Source organism: Eucyclogobius newberryi, unplaced genomic scaffold (genome assembly GCF_026437365.1).
Source record: "Eucyclogobius newberryi isolate DKJ021-1_F unplaced genomic scaffold, fEucNew1.0.hap1 SCAF_2, whole genome shotgun sequence".
Classification (NCBI taxonomy): Eukaryota; Metazoa; Chordata; class Actinopteri; order Gobiiformes; family Gobiidae; genus Eucyclogobius; species Eucyclogobius newberryi.
The window spans coordinates 30,692,448-30,712,908 of record NW_027315834.1 but is presented as its reverse complement, the minus strand read 5'-3'; the positions used below and the strand labels follow the sequence as shown (position 1 = coordinate 30,712,908).

The 20,461-nt window shown below is 40.2% G+C and overlaps 3 protein-coding genes across 3 annotated transcripts in view; 2 read left to right on the top strand and 1 right to left on the bottom strand.

Annotated features, from left to right (window-relative positions):
- The window catches only part of utp20 (UTP20 small subunit processome component), a 28,608-nt gene extending 26,017 nt beyond the window's left edge, over positions 1–2,591 (top strand). Inside the window, exons 60-61 of the mRNA XM_072455002.1 lie at positions 491–636; positions 948–2,591. Coding sequence (XP_072311103.1) covers positions 491–636; positions 948–1,103 — 302 coding nt within the window. The 3' untranslated portion in view covers positions 1,104–2,591. The remainder of the gene's footprint in view (positions 1–490; positions 637–947) is intronic.
- On the bottom strand, positions 1,793–6,518 carry arl1 (ADP-ribosylation factor-like 1). Its single transcript, XM_072455001.1, has 6 exons — positions 6,416–6,518; positions 5,739–5,876; positions 3,754–3,835; positions 3,564–3,675; positions 3,150–3,328; positions 1,793–2,667 (listed from the first exon to the last, which is right to left on the bottom strand). Exons 1-6 carry the CDS (start codon positions 6,417–6,419, stop codon positions 2,637–2,639), a joined length of 546 nt encoding a protein of 181 aa, XP_072311102.1. The 5' UTR covers positions 6,420–6,518; the 3' UTR covers positions 1,793–2,636.
- A 3,640-nt stretch (positions 6,519–10,158) lies between these two features.
- LOC140368113 (DENN domain-containing protein 11-like) lies at positions 10,159–17,716 on the top strand. Its single transcript, XM_072454998.1, has 9 exons — positions 10,159–10,627; positions 12,521–12,620; positions 13,151–13,309; positions 14,588–14,744; positions 15,285–15,423; positions 16,141–16,272; positions 16,369–16,519; positions 16,640–16,708; positions 17,285–17,716. Exons 1-9 carry the CDS (start codon positions 10,312–10,314, stop codon positions 17,478–17,480), a joined length of 1,419 nt encoding a protein of 472 aa, XP_072311099.1. The 5' UTR covers positions 10,159–10,311; the 3' UTR covers positions 17,481–17,716.
- Positions 17,717–20,461: the final 2,745 nt, after the last annotated feature.

Genomic DNA, 20,461 nt, shown 5'->3' with positions numbered 1-20,461 from the left:
CTACACTATTTACAACCTGCAGTAAAGAATTGCTATTTCATTATCTGTCATTATTCCTTTGATAAACTAGATTAGCTTCTGGCATTATTTCATTCTAAACTATTTGCTTTTGTCTTTCTTTATTTATTTCAATCTTGATCTTCAAACTTGATGAAAACATAATTTATATTGCTATTTTGCAAAGTCCTGTCCTAAATACTGCATTAAACTATGAATATACTGTTATCGCTGAGTTTCGAATAATTGTCAATCCTGCTGTATTTAATTTAGATGCGAGTAACAGCTGGTGTTTTGTATTTTAACTTGATAAATCGATTAAAAAATAAACTTATCTTGTTGCACGTGTGAATGAAATGTTTGTGAATTTCTTCATGAAAATGACCACATGCCCAGTTAAAGGACACCGCCTCCCGCCCGTCAGAGCGACATATTGTCGAATATGAAAAGTTGCCCACACCCCTGCAAAACGACCCTTCTGCTCTCGTTTCAGACCCCACCCTGAAGAACCTGGCGCAGGAGCTGATCGAGCTGTTGAAGAAGCAGGTGGGACTGGCGCCGTTCTCTTTGGCCTTCTCTGCCGTTCAGAGGGAGTTCTCCCAGAGACGGGCCTCGCGCAAGAGGCACAGAGCTATGCAGGTACGCTCGCAAAAACAGTAATAACAGTGTAATAACAGCTGCCTTATTTTTCAGACGGATATTTGAGTAAGCTTCCATACACATTTAAAAACAATAACTGCCAAAGTGATAGTTTTTTATCTTGCAAACAGTGAAAGCTCTGACCATTTACCCACTTTTCCTTGTTGAATAGTGTTGTATTTGATAAAGCACGCCGTGTTTTTAAAGATGTCGTCTTTCACTCAAAATGTTGCATGTATTAGAACAAGTGAAAATGTCACAATGAATGCATTCTAATACCAACGGCACGTCTGACATTTGTTTGTCTTTAGGCGGTGGCGAATCCGGAAATGGCGGCGAAAAAGAAGCTGAAAAAGCACAAGAACAAAATTGAAGCCAAGAAAAGGAAGATTGAATTCCTCCGACCCGGATATAAGGCCAAGAAACACAGAGGCCACGCGCTCAAAGACCTGGCCATGGTCAAGTGACGAGCGCCTCACACTTTACAGACCTCTCATAGATGAACCGCACCCTTAATATTGTATGACGTGGAAAATAACTTTTATTTTTAAAGCTTTTTTTTTTTATATAGTTTATTCTTATGACTCAGACGTTTGTGCCTTTAGTTTATACATAACTTTCCGTACTATATTGGTAATATTGTGGTATACAATTCCTTGATAAATCCACTACATTGAACTTGGCACTCAACGTATCAGAAGATGGAGGCAGAAAACATGTACAAGAAAGTCTTTTTACAGAAGGATTAGAGGTTATTTGTATTACGTGAGATGCTGTACATTCAGACTTATTCATACTGAAGACTACACGTGACGTAGATCAAGTTAAAGTTGACATAATGTGTGACTTTTTCTGGTGGAGGGACCTGTTTTTTACGAAGTCGCGATTAAAACACAGCAACAGCAAAATAAATTCATCATACTGCATCTCCATGGAAACAAGCTGGTGGCGGACCCTCGCATCAGCATAATTGCATAGTGCACCTTTATGGATTTACTCATTTGAAAGTGTGTACAAACATGGCTATTTGCATATTACTTAAACTGTAATATTTGTAATTAAAACAAGTGTAAAACTATGTACATTTTGGCTGTATTGTTTTAAAATAAAACCATTGTAGCCACTTTATGAATTTAAACCAAGTGTCAAAATCACATTTTACTGAGAATAATTTTACTGTACAAGCAGATATAAATATGCAAAACAATAAAACTTGAGCATAAAGTTAGTGTTGAGACAATATGCCAAAGCTGCACTTGGTGGAAAAAGTCCTTAAGCACTCGAGTAAACCAAATCAATAGACAGCATAAAATACTTTTTCTGACATTGTATTGGCTGGATTTTAGTACAAACACAGCTGTAGTTGGCTGAGGACGAGCGGTCAACACAAATCTACCAAAACTTCACCAACCACATTTCACTCATAGCAAATATTTCATAACAGGAAAGGCAAATGCTAGAGTTAAACGTAACAGAGTAAAAGGTGGAATTTAATTGGGTAAAATCTGTGGTGTCTATATGGACTTCACCTGTCAGTCATCGCAATATCTCCCAATTTTACACGATTCAGATGCTCAATTCCTTCCTACATATAATTTTGCAGTAAAAAAGTTGAATCACATGCATGAATGCCCCGAAACATACTCTGTAATAAAGTAATACATCCAGTTGTAAAACTGCTGAGGCGGCATGCTCACAGATAGTAAAATAAGCTCTATTAATCACATTAATCAAAATGCAACAAACGTATCTGTCCCATGTCTCACAAGTAGTTTGTTGTCCCAGTTCAGACTTTACTGCAGCTTTACTCATGTCCGAAAGTTTGATATTGACCAAGGCTTTGATGGGTTTAAAGTGGGGGAAAAAAAGGGAGAAAAAGTATAGCCCGGAGTGCGATCAAGGGTCCAAAAAAGTCAGATTAGGAATGAAGAAGGAGCGGGGAAGTCACAAAGGGATGTACACCGGGGTATAAGAGCGTATGTCCAAAAAAACTAGAGGCATCACTGTCGACTCTTCAGCGCGTCCACCAACCTGAGAGGAAAGAGACAGAAACATGAGTGACACTGGTAAACGGATGCTGCGCGGTTTGTATGAAAAATATGCAAGAAACAATAGTTAGGAAAAAGTGTTCTAATTTGTATTACCGTTTTCTGTTTCGGAAATGTACATGCAGATGGGAACAACAAACCAAAGTGTCTTAAAGGAGTAATAGACGATTTTTCGCCGATTTGAGAACTAGAGGAAGTCCACGCCACAAGGAAATGAGACTCAGATTTGGGCAAAAAACGTCCATTACGCCTTTAAACCGCAATTTTAGTAGAGAAATGTTACATCAATTTCCACTGTAATCCATAAATCTTTTTGTTACTGTAGCATGTAGTTTTTGCGTATTATCTTCAAGACAACACCTGTTAGCTTCCAATAAACGTGCTAATACGAAAAATAACCATTCTGAATTAGGAAGCTCTTTATGTGTGCTAGGATGCACAAAATAAACTTAATCCAATACTCACCACTCCATGCCCTCGTCCAGTCCTGTTCCTTTGGTGGCCGATGTCTTGAAGATCTGCCATTTTCTGTCTTTGAGAGCAGAAAGTCCCAATGCTGTTGCTACTTCTGCAGGAGTCAGAGCCTGGTCCATGTCCTGTTTGTTTGCAAAGACCATCAAGATGGCTTTCTTCAGCTCCTCTTCCTGTAGTAAAAGTTGCAACAATGATTAGATCATGTATTCAATCCAAATGGCATCTAGAAAGACATTTAAAGTGTATAAAATTGTTTTTGTTATTTTTTAATGCAAGAACTGTGTATGTGTCGTTAACATTGAGAAAACATCGTGTTTTTATACCAAGTGCATGTTCATTTATTTCACAGAGAACACTGAACTATAAAAAAGTTGTAGGGTTCTGTGAGAAATGTGATGCACAAACCTCCAACATGGCGACTAACTCAGATTTGGAAATCCCCATTCTGTCACGGTCACTGCTGTCCACAACATAAATGACTGCGTCTGTATTTGAGTAGTAACACCGCCAGTATGGTCTGTGTACAGAAAGAATTAATGGTGAAAACATTCTTGACATTTCCCCTTTTGTAGTACAAACCACTCCCTGCACTTACCGAATACTCGTCTGGCCTCCAAGATCCCACACCTGAAACTTGAGGTTCTTGTACGTGACGGTCTCTACATTAAAACCAATTGCTGCAAAAAAAATATATATATATATACTAATTAAAATTATTTACAGAACTGTTTATTATTGGCATATTATTATCATGGGTTTTAGAATGATGTGAAATAAGTACAGCTGCCATAGCGATTAACAATGTAAAAAATATATATACACACACCGGTATATATATATTGAATGGATTTTTTTTATTTTTTGTAAGGACGCACATTTTTGCATAAATATAAATGTACCGTAGTTAATGATTGTTAATCATTGACTGAGGTTCAGGAGGTGGACCACACCACCTCCTCCTGCAACCACTCATTAACCACACCTCCTCCTCCTCCTATAACCACTCCTCAACTCTTTAACCACATCTCCTCCTCCTCCTCCTCCTGCAACCACTCCTCCACTCTTTAACCACATCTCCTCCTCCTCCTCCTGCAACCACTCCTCCACTCTTTAACCACATCTCCTCCTCCTCCTCCTATAACCACTCCTCCACTCTTTAACTACTCCTCAACTCTTTAACCACATCTCCTCCTCCTCCTCCTCCTCCTCCTGCAACCACTCCTCCACTCTTTAACCACATCTCCTCCTCCTCCTCCTGCAACCACTCCTCCACTCTTTAACCACATCTCCTCCTCCTCCTCCTATAACCACTCCTCCACTCTTTAACCACATCTCCTCCTCCTCCTCCTGCAACCACTCCTCCACTCTTTAACCACATCTCCTCCTCCTCCTCCTATAACCACTCCTCCACTCTTTAACCAACTCTCCTCCTCCTCCTCCTCCTGCAACCACTCCTCCACTCTTTAACCACATCTCCTCCTCCTCCTCCTGCAACCACTCCTCCACTCTTTAACCACATCTCCTCCTCCTCCTCCTCCTGCAACCACTCCTCAACTCTTTAACCACATCTCTTCCTCCTCCTCCTGCAACCACACCTATAATGACGTCATAAGGCGCTGGTACAGCTGGCAGCCCGGTGTAAACGCTCTCTCTTCTTTCTCACACTTATTGTGCTTTATCTCCTATATTTTGTAAATATAGTTAGTATATTTTTTCTACTTTACTGTACGATAGGGACACGCGCTGGAATAGTTTTTTAATTCAACTGTTTTTGACTTTTTTCGGCTGGATTTGAGCGTTTTTCGTTGCGTTCGTTGTGTTGTTGTGACGTGAGCTAGCTCCGAGCAAGCCCACCAGCTGTTTTTCATACTTCCTATAAGTGATCTGTTCTTCTGTATCTACCTCTGTATCTACCTGCGTTGCACCAATGAAATTTCCCCATGTGGGACAATAAAGGAATATCTTATCTTATAATAATCCAAAAGCCCTATTTATACAGGCTTATCCCAGCATTTCTGGTCGTCTCTGCTCTCTTGACCCCACACCCCATGTCTCTTTTGTCTTCACATTAACACATCACCATCTAGAGGAGGGAGTTTTTTTTAATCGGCTGGGCTAGGGTTAGGTTTTTTTTTCGCATCACTAACTGATACCGATTGATCAGGTATAATAAGGCACAGATATTTTTTTCCGAGGTGTCCCAGTTCGTCCTCAGGCATCAGATGTGTCTTTTTGAACAAACTAATGAGCGTAAATGGAAATAAAAGAGCAATTTGGCAAAAAAATATGTCTGTATGTTGACATAATCATGTAATTAATTATTTTACATCCAAGATAAATACCTTTTGCTATCATTTTAAGTGAAAACTAAATTTATGGCCATTACTTCAACTTAAGATAGATTTGTGAAATACTATTGAATTTAAAATACAGGTACAATATTGGCAAACATAGCAGCAAGCAATATATTGTTGAAACCCAGCAATAAAATCACTATGTTTTATTTTTAGGGACAGTGCAATAAGTAGTTAAGTTTGAAATATGTACAGTACAATACAGCTTAGAAGAAGAAGTACATACTGGGAATAGTCGTGACAACTTCTCCAACCTGCAGACGATAAAGAATGGTAGTTTTTCCAGCTCCATCTAACCCCAGAATTAAAATCCTCATCTCCCTGGTCCCAAACAGGCCAGAGAAAAGACTGGAGAAAAATAAACCTGAGAGACAAGAAACACATCACGTGGTGGAGCATTATTAATACTGGATGTATGAGACAAATATCACTCAAGAAAAGAACATAGGACTTAAATTCTGAAAAATGTTTAAAGGAAGTTCAACATGGAGAAGGAAGTTTAAAAAGCCTTTGTAATGATCTCTGTATTACACTTTAGTTTATCATATTTGGTACATTCAAACTAGATAAAGGAAATTACATGATTTTAACAAGAATCGCAATGTTTACACAAGAGTTGACGGTGGATGTAACTACTTCATATCAATTCCTTCTTGTTTATAGCATTCAAACGTGTATTAAGATATAAAGATATGCTATTTTTTCCAGAATAATACTGCATGAACGCTTAAAAATCTAGCACATCCTGAATTTAGCTGTTAGCTTCTGCCTGCAATAGCGTGTTTTCCTGTGGCGTAGGATGCAAGAACCAGAAAACACTGCGAACTAATAATTAAAATACAATTATGTCTGATATGAGCGCAAGCGATTACACGTTATTTGAATATAATAAGGAAAACTCACCCATTTTGACAGCGCTACGGCTCTACTCTCAAAAATACAGCCGCAGTAGGAAAAAGCAGCAGGCGTTTTACTTCCGTGTGGTTGACGTGTCACTGGAAAGCGTCACCGGCCTAGCTGTGATATGGTCTCGCACATTCAACATAGTCAAAAAGAAGTCTAAAGGGCTAAAGAATAAAGAATTAAGCCTAAACAATAAAGAATAAGATATTCCTTTATTGTCCCACATGGGGAAATTTCATTGGTGCAACGCAGGTAGATACAGAGGTAGATACAGAAGAACAGATCACTTATAGGAAGTCTGAAAAACACTTTCAGTAGAAGATCTCCTATGAATAAATAAAAACTCCCATAGACAAATAAATAAATACATAAATACCATTGCATGTGATCACGACGTAATTGCACATGAATATGTGTCACGACAGCACATAGATTGCACATGAATTTCACAGTAATTGCACATGAATTGCACATGAATTCCAACAGCAATTGCACATATGACAGAATTGCACATCAGTATTAGGTTAGGTCAGTATTGCGAGTGTTCAGTACTAACAGTTTTTGTTATAAAGTCTGACAGCAGCAGGAAGGAAAGACCTACGGAACCTTTCCTTCACACATCGAGGGTGGATCAGTCTCTCACTGAAGCTGCTCTCCAGAGCGGACAGAGTGTCCTGCAGGGGGTGACACTCATGGTCCAGCATAGATGTGAATCTAGCCAGGACCCTCCTGTCCCCCACCTCCTGCACCGAGTCCAGAGCACAGCCCAGGACGGAGCTGGACTTCTTGATGACTCTGTCCAGCTTCCTCCTCTCCCTCTCTGTGATGCTGCTGCTCCAGCAGGCCACACCGTACAGGAGGGCTGATGCCACCACAGAGTCGTAGAAGGTCTTCAGGAGTGGCCCTGTCACTCCAAAAGACCTGAGTCTCCTCAGGAGGTAGAGCCGACTCTGGCTCTTCCTGTACAGTGCGTCTGTGTTATGAGTCCAGTCCAGTTTGTGGTTCAGATGAACACCCAGGTACTTGTATGAGTCCACTCTCTCAATGTCCCGTCCCTGGATGTTCACTGGTGAGGGGGCAGTGGGGTGGCCTCAGGAGAAGTCCACCACCATCTCCTTGGTCTTCCCCGCGAGGAGAGAAAGGGCGCGAGGACAGTGCCCTGGGGCGCCCCCACACTGCAGGTCCGAGTGTCAGACACACAGTTCCGGGCTCTCACAAACTGGGGTCGGTCTGTGAGGTAGTCCAGGATCCACTCTGCCAGGTCATACTCCACACCAGCCGTCTCCAGCTTGTCCCTCAGGAGCAGCGGCTGGATGGTGTTGAAGGCGCTGGAAAGATCGAAGAACAGAATCCTCACAGAGCTGCCAGGCTTTTCCAGGTGAGAGAGAGAGCGGTGCAGCAGGGAGATGACGGCGTCCTCCACTCCGATGCCAGACCGATATGCAAACTGCAGCGGGTCCATGGCTGAGCTCACGGTGGAGCGGAGGTGGTCCAGGACTAGCCGCTCCAGTGTCTTCATCAGGTGGGACGTGAGAGCCACTGGCCTGAAGCTGTTGAGGTCTTTGGGGCGCGGTGTCTTAGGCCCAGGTACCAGACAGGAGGTCTTCCAGACCTGTGGTACCACCCTCAGCTTCAGGCTCATGTTGAAGACATGCTCCATAACTCCATACAGTTCATCTGCGCAGGACTTAAGGAGCCTGGGGCTGATGCCATCAGGTCCTGCTGCCTTCCTCACTTTAATCCTCTTCAGCTCACTCCTCACCTGTGCTGCTGTGACAGTCAGTGGTTGGCAGGGGGACCGTGTGCTGGGGGGATGGGTGAGTCCAGGCGAAGTGGGGAGCTGATGGTCCGGGGCAGATAAGCGAAGAGGAACAGATGCAGGGCATTGTCCACCTGTGGAAGAGGGAGCATGCAGCTGTGCAGGGGGAGGGGCGGGTGACCGATCAAACCTCAAGAAGTGAGCATTTAAATCATTCACCCACTGTAGATCCCCCTCTGTCTGGGCAGGGGGGATTTTGAAGCCCGAGATGGTCTTCAGGCTCCTCCACACTCCCTGAATGTTCTTTTGCTGCAGCTGCTCCTCCATCCTCCTCTTGTAGCCGGCCTCAGCCTGGTGGGCTCACTCGGAGCTAGCTCACGTCACAACAACACAACGAACGCAACGAAAAACGCTCAAATCCAGCCGAAAAAAGTCAAAAACAGTTGAATTCAAAAACTATTCCAGCGCGTGTCCCTATCGCACAGTAAAATAGAAAAAATATACTAATTATATTTACTAAATATAGGAGATAAAGCACAATAAGTGTGAGAAAGAAGAGAGAGCGTTTACACCGGGCTGCCAGCTGTACCAGCGCCTTATGACGAAACAAAGGTAACCAGCCGCCATAAAACACAGAAGAAGAAGAAGAAGAAGAAGAAGAAGAAGAAGAAGAAGAAGAAGAAGATTCAACTGTGTAGAAATAATTACTTAATGTTGAAAATTCCGGAATAGAGGTGACTTGAGACTAATAAAGAATATTTTAACACTTGGACACCGACTGCCATAAAACACCAAAGAAGAAGAATATATTCAACTGTTCAACTGTAGAGAAATAATGACAAAATATTCAAAATTCCGGAATAGAGGTGACTTGAGACTAAATCAAGCAGACTGTAGCCTAATAAGGATGGGGAAATATATTCAATTATTAATATTCCATTCATCCATTTTCTTCCGCTTATCCGTGGCTGGGACACTTCTCTTCCAACTCCTCCGGGGGGATCCCGAGGCGTTCCCAGGCCAGCGAAGAGACATAGTCTCTCCAGCGTGTCCTGGGTCTTCCCCGGGGCCTCGTCCTGGTGGGACATGCCCGGAACACCTGCCCAGGGAGGCGCCCAGGAGGCATCCGGATTAGATGCCCGAGCCACCTCAGCTGGCTCCTCTCGACGTGGAGGAGCAGCGTCTCTACTCTGAGCTCCTCCCGTGTGACTGAGCTGCTCACCTTATCTCTAAGGGAGTGCCCAGCAGGCACCCAGCCACCCGGCAGAGGAAACTCATTTCGACCGATTGTATCCACGATCTTGTCCTTTATATATTAATATTTATAATTTTCTTGCCTCAAAAAGTGCATTTGGCTTCACAAAAAAAGTATTGATTTGTGGAGAAGTATGTAATGTATCTGTAGATAAAATGAAAAACATTATTTCTGTAAGCATTTGCCTTAATAAAAAAACTAAAGTGTAAAGCTCCAATGAAACAAACAAGGAAAATATAACAGTAAATTACATTACGGGCTCTATAACAATACGGGCTCTATAACTGAGATGTCATCATTAGCCAAAATCACCTTGATTTTTCCATATTTTTGCTATTCTGAGGCTAATCTAAATCATCCATTGGAATTGAAATTGCATTATATTCCACTTTCACTTTCACTTAAAATGTTTTTTCATTTTTATCTACGTGTTCGTCTATTTTTTTAACCCTTCAATAAATATATATATTTTTAATTGAATCTGCCATGTGGAAGTAGAGCTTTAGTTTATCAAGCACGTCGTGGGCTGCGTTCAAAACCACGCATAAAATTGGCGTTTCCAAACGTTCACACCGCTTTGTCAAAGGATCGGGTGATACGCAGGGACCGCGTTGTTTTGAACGCAGCTCGGATCGCAGTGACATCGAGGAGTTGCCCTCTTTAAACAGCATCAAATTTATTACCACTGCAAAACCAAATAGATTTCACTGACAGAAGTGGGCAACCTCAGGCCATACGGGTGTTACAACGCATTATGTAGCTGTCGTAAACGTGAATCATGTTGCTTTTCATTTGAGGCGCAATCATCCGCGGATGGACGCTGACTGGCGGAGGAGACATCCCTCCAGTCCGCGGTGAGACAGACGAGGCGGGACAGGGCTGATGGAGCGGTCGGACAGGGCCCCTCTGCTGGACTGGGAGGAGGCTCCGTCGGCGGAGAAGCCCGGAGGAGACGCTCCCGATGATCGTCTGCCGAGTCCCCCCGACACCCGCTCTGTCGTGTCTGGCTTTGGGTGGAGCGGCGGGCAGGGTGGTCCCAGTAGCCCACCGGTCGCCGAGCAAGCCCCGCGCCCGGACGAGGAGGACTGTCTGTCGGACTCAGCCGGCAGGGAGGTGGCCCTGGAGGACAGCATGGTGAAATGGGAGGAGAAGGACCAGATAGTGTCTGTCTTCGTGGTTACGTTCAACACAAGGACAGGTGAGATGCTGCATTATGATCTTTGTCAAGACTGATCAGGTTGTACTCAAAAATGGTCTTCATTGGCCATTTCTGAACTAATTATTATTGATTTCCAAAAGATCTACAGTGAATCGTAGACGTGCAGCTGTAGGAACCAAAGTAGGGAGGAGCAGTGAGGACACACTGATCCCTGGGAATTTTGTGTCTTATTCATCATTCATTTATTATTAGAGGAATTGTTTTCTTACTGTGTGTGTCTCTTTTTTTTCCAACCTATTTTATGGGGGACAAGCTTATCTTTATTGGGTGGGGACATTCATTATTTTCATTGTACTACACCAGGCGATCGTCCCATACACACTACTAATGAGGGATTACACCGACATACACACTACTGTCATAGTTCTTTCCCTTATGTACTCTAGCTTGTATGGGAAGTTTTTCATATTCAAAATCCTTTGCAAATTAACTGTGTATTTATGTTTTGTACATTTGTGACGTGTCCCATGCAGTGAACACGAGTAACACAAGGCAGACTCACATTCGCACAGCCCTGTTGAAGGAGAAGAAGCCTGTCCCTGTTAGAGCCAGTTTTGCACCACTACAGGTGTGGCCTTTAGTGACAAAGCTAAATCCTCGACAACGTCCTCTGTTGTCCAAATAGGTAAAATGTAAAGTCAAGGGGCTTAAAACCGAGTGGATCAATGGGACCACATCTAGGCAGAGTGAGCTTATACATTATTAATTAGTGCCATGTTACAGACAGGGCAAGTCCTGATGAAATAGGAGGCGTTAGGGCAGTTCAGTCTAATCGATGATGTAAAGATCAGTAGCCTTACTACTACTACAAAATCATTACAGGGAAGCAGATTTGTATTTCTGTGTATTTTCTTACTCAACATGGCACAATCACTCCAGTTAATCTTTGTGTCATGGGGTCTCAAAGATACCAGAATTAATGATAACCTTTTGATTTGTCATTTCTTTTCAGATTCAAATAACCAGCTGCTTGTATGTGGTAGTATTGCCACAAAAGTAGCTGTAACATTTAGTCATTTAGGATTAGTTTAGTTATTTAGGATTCGTTTAGTTATTTAGGATTAGTTTATGATTAGGTTTTAGTTGTATAGTGCTGTTCAAGGAAGTTTGAATGTTCATTTTCACCCAATGAGAAATGTTACTATTACCACTGAGCTGGAGCTGAACAATTTAGTTTGGCTTTAACTATCTCCGATTAAATCTGAGTGGATAGCACATGTGCTTGGTGAATTGCTGCAATGTCCTTCCCCAGTCTCACCCCCCTTTCCTGCTATTCTGTCCTGTCTAATAAAGTCTACAGGCCAAAAAAATCCTTCAATTAAATTAATACATTTAAAAACTAAACCTGCTACTTTGTTTCCAGTTCAAACTGTAATACTGACTATTGTACTTTAAACAGAAATAGAAATGTTAATGTTTGTAGAGGAAAAACTAAGACTGTAACAAGAATAGTATTTGTTTCTTAAATAATATTAGCCTTTGCTCTTTTGCAAGTATTGACCATTCAAATAACAAATCTGCTTCTATTGTGAAATTAGATTGTGGTTAATCCTGCAGTCATCCTGTTTACCATCACGTAAAGTAAAGTAAAGTAAAGTAAAGATGTTTAGTTACTCAGGTGGCTTTAACATCTTCTGTTCTAATAAAATGCTGCACACTAAATACATACTTATACATCTCGTCAGTCTGAGTCACTCATTATCTTGCTCTTGTATTTGCTCAGCTGCCACTTGAACGTCAGCTGACACACAAAGAACAGCCAAGAAAGCATTTGGGCTCCGTCACGTCTTTTTCAGTGGCATGACAGGGATTTGATATTGTGTCTAACTATGGGCTGTGATTGATGGCTTGATTTGATGTGTTTTGTGGCAGGGAACATGCTGGAGTGGTGTTTGCCCAAAGACATGGACCTGGAGGGTGTGGAGTTCAAGGCCATCGCCAGTGGATCTCACAGAGTCTCCACAGACTTCATGTGCGTATTTGCAGACACAATTCTAAAGGGGCCCCGTGTAACTTCTCTGGTGGAGGGTCTGCCACCTGCTTGTCTCCATAGAGATGTTGCAGCTTTTCCACGGAATCGCATTACACTTATTTAATGACGTGTTTCATTGTTTAAAAATACCTTGGGTATTCTTACTTTAAGCTGGATTTAATGTCATATTTTGGAACATTCTCCATGGAGACAAGCAGGTGGTGGATGCTTCACCAGAAAAGGGCAAGGCAAGTTCATTTGTAGAGCCCAGTTCGTACACAGGGCAATTCAAAGTCCTAAAAGACCCAAAAGAGAAGAGTGCAAATAGAATCCTTTCAGTCATATGCACAGCTAAACAAAACTGTTAGCTTAGATTTAAACATTGCCAGAGTAGAGTGTCTCCCATCTTCAGGAAGACTATGTGCAGGTGTGACCGGTCCCAAAGAATACGACCAAAGCTACATTCTCTCCTCAGTCGGCTGTGTTTTATGACTTGTAATTACCTTTGTCTCCCTGTGTGGCCATTTTAGCTACTTCCGAAAGGGCGGCTACTTCGGCCTGGCCTGCTTTGCCAACATGGCGGTGGAGAGCACGGTGGAGCGAGGGGCGCGGATGAAGTCCGTGGGTATCCTGTCTCCTTCCTACACTCTCCTGTACAGATACATGAGCTTCCTGGAGCATCAAGTCCGGTAAGAGCGCTCCCCGCTGCTGCTGAAGTGAAATACACAGCAGGGCACTGACAAACTAGAGCAGTCGTTCACACAACGTCTGCAGTTTCAGCCTTTATTTATATTTTAATTACATATAATCTTATCCTAGCGCTGGTTCTTCTTTAATGTTGTGGCTTGTCCTGGTTTGGATTTGATCATTATAGTCTTGACATTAACGATCAATATTATACAGCAAAGGTTTCCTATTTTATCCATTTTAAAGTCTTAAGTCTATTCAGGCCTAAACTAGGATAAAATAAACCACAAATATTAGTTACATCCTGTGTGATCAATAATTTATTTCTGATTCTAAGCTTGACCATTTACTTACTGGAATTCTTCTTTACCGCTTAAAAGCTGATGCTCACAGGGGGAAACAAATCCATATTATTCAGAGATTTTAGTCATTCCAACTTGCATTTATCCCTCAAAATCAGAAATAAGACAGTTCTGCTTTTGTTCACTCTGTTCCTCTTTTCCATTACCCACTTTTTCTTTATATAAACTTCACTTTCTGTCCCTCCTCTCCCATTCATGGCTTTGTTATCTCTAGTATGAGAAGGATTTTTAAGAATCTTTTGAGGTATTTGTTTTTTACACTGTATAACTCCTGTTCTAGTCCGGATTATAGTTTCAGCCCATGAAGTATATATGTTATTCAGTGCTTATTCAGTCCTGGCCTGGTCCGAGTTTAATTCTGGTTTAGAGGTGTAAAGTGAAGCATTTTATTCTAGTGTGCAATCACAGTATAAAAAAACAACAACCCAGTTCTTCAACCACAATTCTCCACTCTGGGCCATTTCCTCTTTCTTCCCTTTTCTTCCCATGAACTTCCTCTTGTTGCTTCTCTAACCTGGTCGTGAGATTGGCCTGGAGTCATGCAGCGGTCGCTCCTCACTCATCTCTGCTCTAGATTCTCCATCTGTGTCCATCACGGCCCCGTCTGCTGCTTATATAAAGGGCTTAGTGTTCATCATGCCGTGATTAAGACATTTAGGAATGTGGGCATTTTTGTCATAGATGCAGTTCTTTCCCTAATAGAATTAAAGTCAGGCCAAGAGAACAAGCTTTTATTAAAACAGAATTGATATTTTAAAAGTTACTTAAACTTAATTAATTGCACAATCACCATTAGAAACACATTGTTAGAAATAGCAGCATGGTTATGTTCACTTGTTTGACATAATCTGTGTAAACCTGTCGTGAATACTGTAATTCAAAGAGATGTTAGTATTTATTTGAACATTTTCTTGCCAGACTTCAGCTGCAGACTCCAGGCCACTACTCTCCTCTAGAGGCTTTTTATGAAGATAAGAGAGCAGTGCTGCCCCCTGGTGGTGATGGGATTGTCACTGCGTGTCCAGCTAATGCCTGGGGAGCTGTCATCAATCACAGCATGCACCCCGAGATGAAGGTACTGCTATATCACTCCATCAACTGTAAATATCATTCTTCATTTCAGATTGTGTTTCTCAGTCATAGTCATTAATCAGTTTGTCAAAAATATATACCATGAATTGATTAAAAGAAAGGTACCTTACATCAAAACTAGATTCTAAATTGAATAGTCTGAGAATGATCTGGACTCATCATCTTATCATCACATAATACAATTAAAAAAAATACTATTATTTTGTCACATTAAATTACATTAAATTGTCTTTTTCTTTTTTTTAATCATTGTGGGACGTAAATCAGTATCAGTATTTAAAAAGTATACTTTGCATAAGATTGTAAATTTTCATGAGACATTTTCACTTACATATTTAGATTTTGTGGAAGGTACAACATAGCGGAAATATTTATGTGGGGTTTAAAAACATTTCAGTAAGAATTAAGTAAAATACGTGAGACAATAGAAAAAGCCATTGACGCTTGAAAATTAAGAAAGTTGAAATGAAATAGGATTAGAGTAAAAGTAATATTCTTTTGATTCATTTATCTTCTACCTCAGATCACTCATCCGGCCGGCTGCATGTCCCAGTTCATCCGTTTTTTCGGGGAGCACATCATGGTGCTGTGGAAACTGGCTCTGCTCCGGAGACGCATCCTCATCTTCTCTCCTCCGCCTGTGGGAGTGGTCTGTTACCGAGGTGAGGAAATGAAGTTAAAACACCAATTAATAAGCACAATTTATCAAAAAATAACAACTCAAGGGACTCCAAAGGGTACAGGCAGAAGTGGAAGTGGTATTGGTTTAGAGGTGGACAAAATTAATGTGTTTTAATTATTTTTTTAATTATTTATACATTTTTTCTTGATAAAAATAATCAGAAAATATTTTAATGATATATCTGTAATGTGTCTGTAAATGTTTTGGTTGAGGTTCAAATCCAGCCCAAACGTAAATAGAAAATTAACCAGAAAGGGGTTTATACCATACTCAAATCTTGTAATACTTTTTGATGTAATTTGTAATAGCGTTAATTATAGATGATAAAGTCTAATTTTCAATCTTCAAAACATCAATTGCGTCATTGTTCATTTTTCAATACCTTTCCCACCACTATATTAAATTGGCCTTATTTGAACCCTAATGCCAAGAGCACTGTCAACCGTCATACATTTATCTACAATTATAATAAGTATTTTTATATCACTAAAATAATATTACAAAGAACCTCCCCTACTGTTAAAACTATGGACCATACTTTTTTGTCCAAGTTTAGTTCGAGTTTGTCCTGGTTTAGTTCACCTTGTTTTTGTTGGCCTGGTTTGCCGTTTATACATCGTTTGCTTTGTGTTTTATTTGGCTGTTCAGTTACATTTCTCATATTATACGTGTGTTAACAGACTCTCTTTCTTCATAGTTTACTGCTGCTGCTGTCTGGCAAACATCTCCATCCCGGGCATCGGAGTCGCCGTGCCCGAGTTTAGGCCCTTTTTCTACGTGAACGTGGCTGACATCAGTGCACTGGAAAACGAGCTCTCCTACGTCGCTTGTAAGAAATCTTGACACTCTCTTGACTCTCATGACACACTGTTAGTTGTAGTAGTAGCAGTAGTAAAACAATAACCTGCTTTGTTTGTACTTTGAGGCACTACTGAGAAGATCTTTGAGGAGAAGAAGGATCTGTACGATGTTTACTTGGACAATCAAAATGTGAAAACGTACAGAGAAGGACTAAAGCCGCTGCTCCGACTCAGCGCCGCAGACAAAGACAAGTACCACAAACTCACAGAGCAAAGGTACAGTTAAGATCGTTACATTCATTGTGCCACTTTAAAGCGATGCCAACTTTAGTACGACATTATTACTGTGCATTAATGCTGAGATTTCCTAAAAAACAGTGTTTCAATTGTGTTTAGGCAAATGTTGCTGTACTCGCAAGAGGAGACTGGAGACTGTGTGTCCAGTGAAGAGGATCTATTCATTCTGTGAGTACAAGTCCATAAAGAATAAAGGTTTGCATAGTAACCTAAACACCTAAGCAAAACATGTCATTATTTTTTAGCTATTTAGATCTCGAATGGTCCAAGAATATGAGCTTTTTGACACAATGCTACCAAATTAAGCTTAAATAATGCTAATTATTTAAGCTTAAGGTTAATTATTTTTTTCCTTTTTAAATCTGCCCTGATTTTTTGGAGTTTGGGTGTACTTTAGAAAATAGTTATTTGATTACTGAATTTGTGAATAATTAATAATTGATTAGTTACGATTAATCAATGAACTTGTTTCAACCCTAGTTTGAAAACAACCACTATTAATAATTGAGGTTGCGTTCACACTTGCACAGACATCACATCAAAACTGGGGCTAAACCAGGACTAAAACGGGACCAAATCAAGTCCGAGTTAGATCAGAATGAAACTGGAATGAATTGATCAACACATATTTGGTATTGAAATGAAGTCCCTAACACAAAAGCCTATAATGTGAACAAATCTATCTTTCACTTCTTTGTCAAAGTATTTAAGACGTTTTTTTATTCATCTGCGTTTTTCAACTAGGTTCTTCTTGGAGCAGAACAACCGGATTTTCCAGACGCTGAGTGAAGTTGCCAGCAGCACTGAGCCCACCCTGACCCAGGAGACGGTGAGGGCCATGGGGCTGGACCCTCACGGAGACCGGCTCTTCCTGCTCCACCTGCTGGAGATCTACGGCTACGACACGCTGCTCGTCTCTGAACAACTCTGCTGCAGTTGAGGAACCGTCAGTCAAATGGAAAGAGAGAAAGAGTTTTGCTTTGAATTGATTTTGTGCTGCACTGCTGGTATTCCCAGTCACACTGGGAAAGTAGATCTAATTATTAGAGCTATGTGTAATTTGGTCTCTTGCTGGAAATTAGTTGTAGGGCAACTTCTTAGAAAACCAAACAAGATTTTAAAAATGTGTTTTATTAATTTATTTCCCATAGTCCATCCTGTTTAGAGAAACTGTCGATCTTAGCAGTATACTGTCTATTGCACTTTGATTCAGGGTTAGGCCTGGGTCTGCACTGGATGTAACAGCTCAGATTCTGTGTCTCTGAAGTGAGTTTGAAGCGTCACAACAGTGGAAAAAGCAGAAGAGTCTAAATTGTGATAAATCCAGTGTTCAGAAAAGCGGTCAGTCCTCTTACTCATCCACAAATGTACAAAGCGGCATTGTGTGCACATGTTTGAAAAAGAAAATAGTCTATTTGTTCTAAAATTAGTATTCAGTAATAAGTATGGCCGTCGGTGCCGCCATGTTTTTTTTTTGTTCAGTTATGATTTCCGGCCAAACCACAATGCTGCTCTGTGATTGGTTCCAGTCTCACCTGCCGGCCCTAAATGACATATGATTGGCTCCTTAAACCACTGGCGCAGACTGCAAACAAATCTGCGGGAAAATCGTGAGAATTCATCTTGCTGACACTGGATGGGCAATGTTGGTAAAGAATTAACCAACAATAAGAATGTTATTTCTCACAAAAATCTAATCTACCAGTAGTGATTTTATTGTATTAACTCAATGTATTGAAATAGTGGTTGATATTTTGTCAAATTGTGCGTCCTGAAAAATCTGGCCCTCGGGAAACTTACTGTAAGTTGAATAGCCCTGCACTAAACCCTTAACTTTGGGTTTGAACCTTTGAGCCAATCTCTAGCAATAGGTACATTTTGTCCTTGGGTGTCATGGCTGTTATGAAAAGAGACTGTTAACGCCAACTAAAAGCAAGTTTGACGCAAGCAGATTTCAAAAGCGTTGGGGTCCAAAGCTGAAGATGCAAGATTGCCTTGTTGGTCGAGTTGAAGTTGAGAGAAAGGTAGCCATTTCTGTAAATACTTTTTTGTACAGTGTGTCAGCCTGTGTGTGCGTGTGTGATATGGGTTTTCCTCTTTGTACAAGAAGTGCTGGAAATCACATTGAACTAAATGCCTCTTATGTCCAAATCAGGTCCACATTAGTTGAACTGTTGAATATTGTATGGTCAAACTGCCTTCACAAGCCATGTCTGTAAACACTACATTTACTGCTGCAAAAAAAAAAAAAAGAGCTGGAAGTTTAATTGTTGCGACTGAAAAGATGCACCTGAAATACCGGAAGAAACCACTTCATTTAAATGTAGGCGCACTGTTGGCTGGGTCTACAGTGCGGATGGGATGTTAAGCACTGGTGAAATAACATTGTTTGAGTGCTACACAACGTTCGAATGTAACACAACGAAATGGCATTAAATGTAGATTATGAACATTATTATTATTATTATTATTTGTTATGCTAGGTAATGATTAATATAGGGAAAAAATAAGTACAGTTCAGGTACCAACACCAAGTACTGGGAAAAAGAAAAGACAAAAAAGCTACCCAGCCCTAATAAGATCTTCTATACACATTTTTATATTTACCATAACTAATCTAAATTCAATTACTTAAAAGTGCAGACATCAAAGCACCCGTCTTTGGCAAATCCTAACTCTGTATTATGAAAACTAAGAATATATTGTACACAAACATGGAATCTTACACAGTATTTGTTAAATATTTTTTTAAAAAGCAGTATGTTTATGTTTTGGCCTCAGTGTCTATGAATAAGATTTATTGGATAAGAATTTAGGAATCAAGAATTGATCCGTCTCATTTGTACAAAATCAAAATATTACATTCACCCTGGAAAAAATTGTCAAGGGATTTTAAAATGATTTCAAGTAAGAAAAGGCAGATGAATGCATCTTTTATTACATTTTTCCTTTGATAACAAATACACCTCAACAATCACCCTCTATATGTCCTGAACGTAACACTTCACATCACTTTGTGGCTCGTGCACAAAACATGCTTTTGTATTATTTGAATATTTTGTCTTAGTCATTTGTAAACTATTTTGTTGTAAATAATTATGTTCTGATGAAATGGAATAAGCTGAATGCGTTTTATGTGAAACCTCAGAAGTCAGCGGTGGAAAACACTTAATTTTACTGAAGTGGTTTATTTACCCAAGACCTTTTAGGTTTTCTAAATTCTTGAAGGTAAAAAACTAAAAAAGATTCTAAAATTAGACAAATACATGCGGTAAGTGAATTGCATCTTTAGACTTACCATCACAACATTCTTGAGTTTGAGAAAATACAGAAACACATCCACATTTGAATGTATAAACGTTTTAAATAATTCAGAAATGTGTTTTTATGAATTTATTTCCACTCAAGTTATATTTCCAACTCGCTGTCCAATATCCACTTGAACACCATGTACAGATTTCTGTTGAAGGAACACGGTGATACATTTGACTCGTTAAAACATGTTTATTTTACTGTAAAACCATTCTCAAATAAAGTGCATTATCACTGGTTATGAACGCAGTTATAGTCTGTTCAATGTCACTGAATAAGTAACTAAGTTACAATTACAGTTAGTTTATATGCTGTGCTCATCTTCAGCAGATCTGCTTAAAAATAAATATATTGTTTCAGTTGCAAATAAAAAAATAGAGCAGAGTTTAAAATGCAGGCAAGTGTCAATAAATTGTTAAAAAAATAAAAACATTACGCAGTTTAGTTGAAGCAAACGTGTCCAGCTCCATTTCTCTAGCGATAAAAACATCATAATTTAATAGATACACAATATATCGACTTTATTACATAGTTTTAATTTATTGAGATGCATTATGTAAAAAAACAACATAGAAAACTTAATATTGTAAAAAAAAGAAAGAAACCCCT

What these genes read in the sequence shown, in the direction of transcription:
- arl1 (XM_072455001.1), bottom strand. An exon ending in GGAGGCCAGACGAGTATTCG is followed by an intron (nt 3,676 to 3,753) that starts GTAAGTGCAGGG and finishes TTCTGTACACAG; the next exon opens with ACCATACTGGCGGTGTTACT. An exon ending in AGTTAGTCGCCATGTTGGAG is followed by an intron (nt 3,329 to 3,563) that starts GTTTGTGCATCA and finishes CTTTTACTACAG; the next exon opens with GAAGAGGAGCTGAAGAAAGC.
- LOC140368113 (XM_072454998.1), top strand. Translation starts at nt 10,312, where the DNA reads ATGGAGCGGTCGGACAGGGCCCCTCTGCTGGACTGGGAGGAGGCTCCG. An exon ending in AGAGTCTCCACAGACTTCAT is followed by an intron (nt 12,621 to 13,150) that starts GTGCGTATTTGC and finishes TGGCCATTTTAG; the next exon opens with CTACTTCCGAAAGGGCGGCT. An exon ending in GAAGAGGATCTATTCATTCT is followed by an intron (nt 16,709 to 17,284) that starts GTGAGTACAAGT and finishes TTTTTCAACTAG; the next exon opens with GTTCTTCTTGGAGCAGAACA.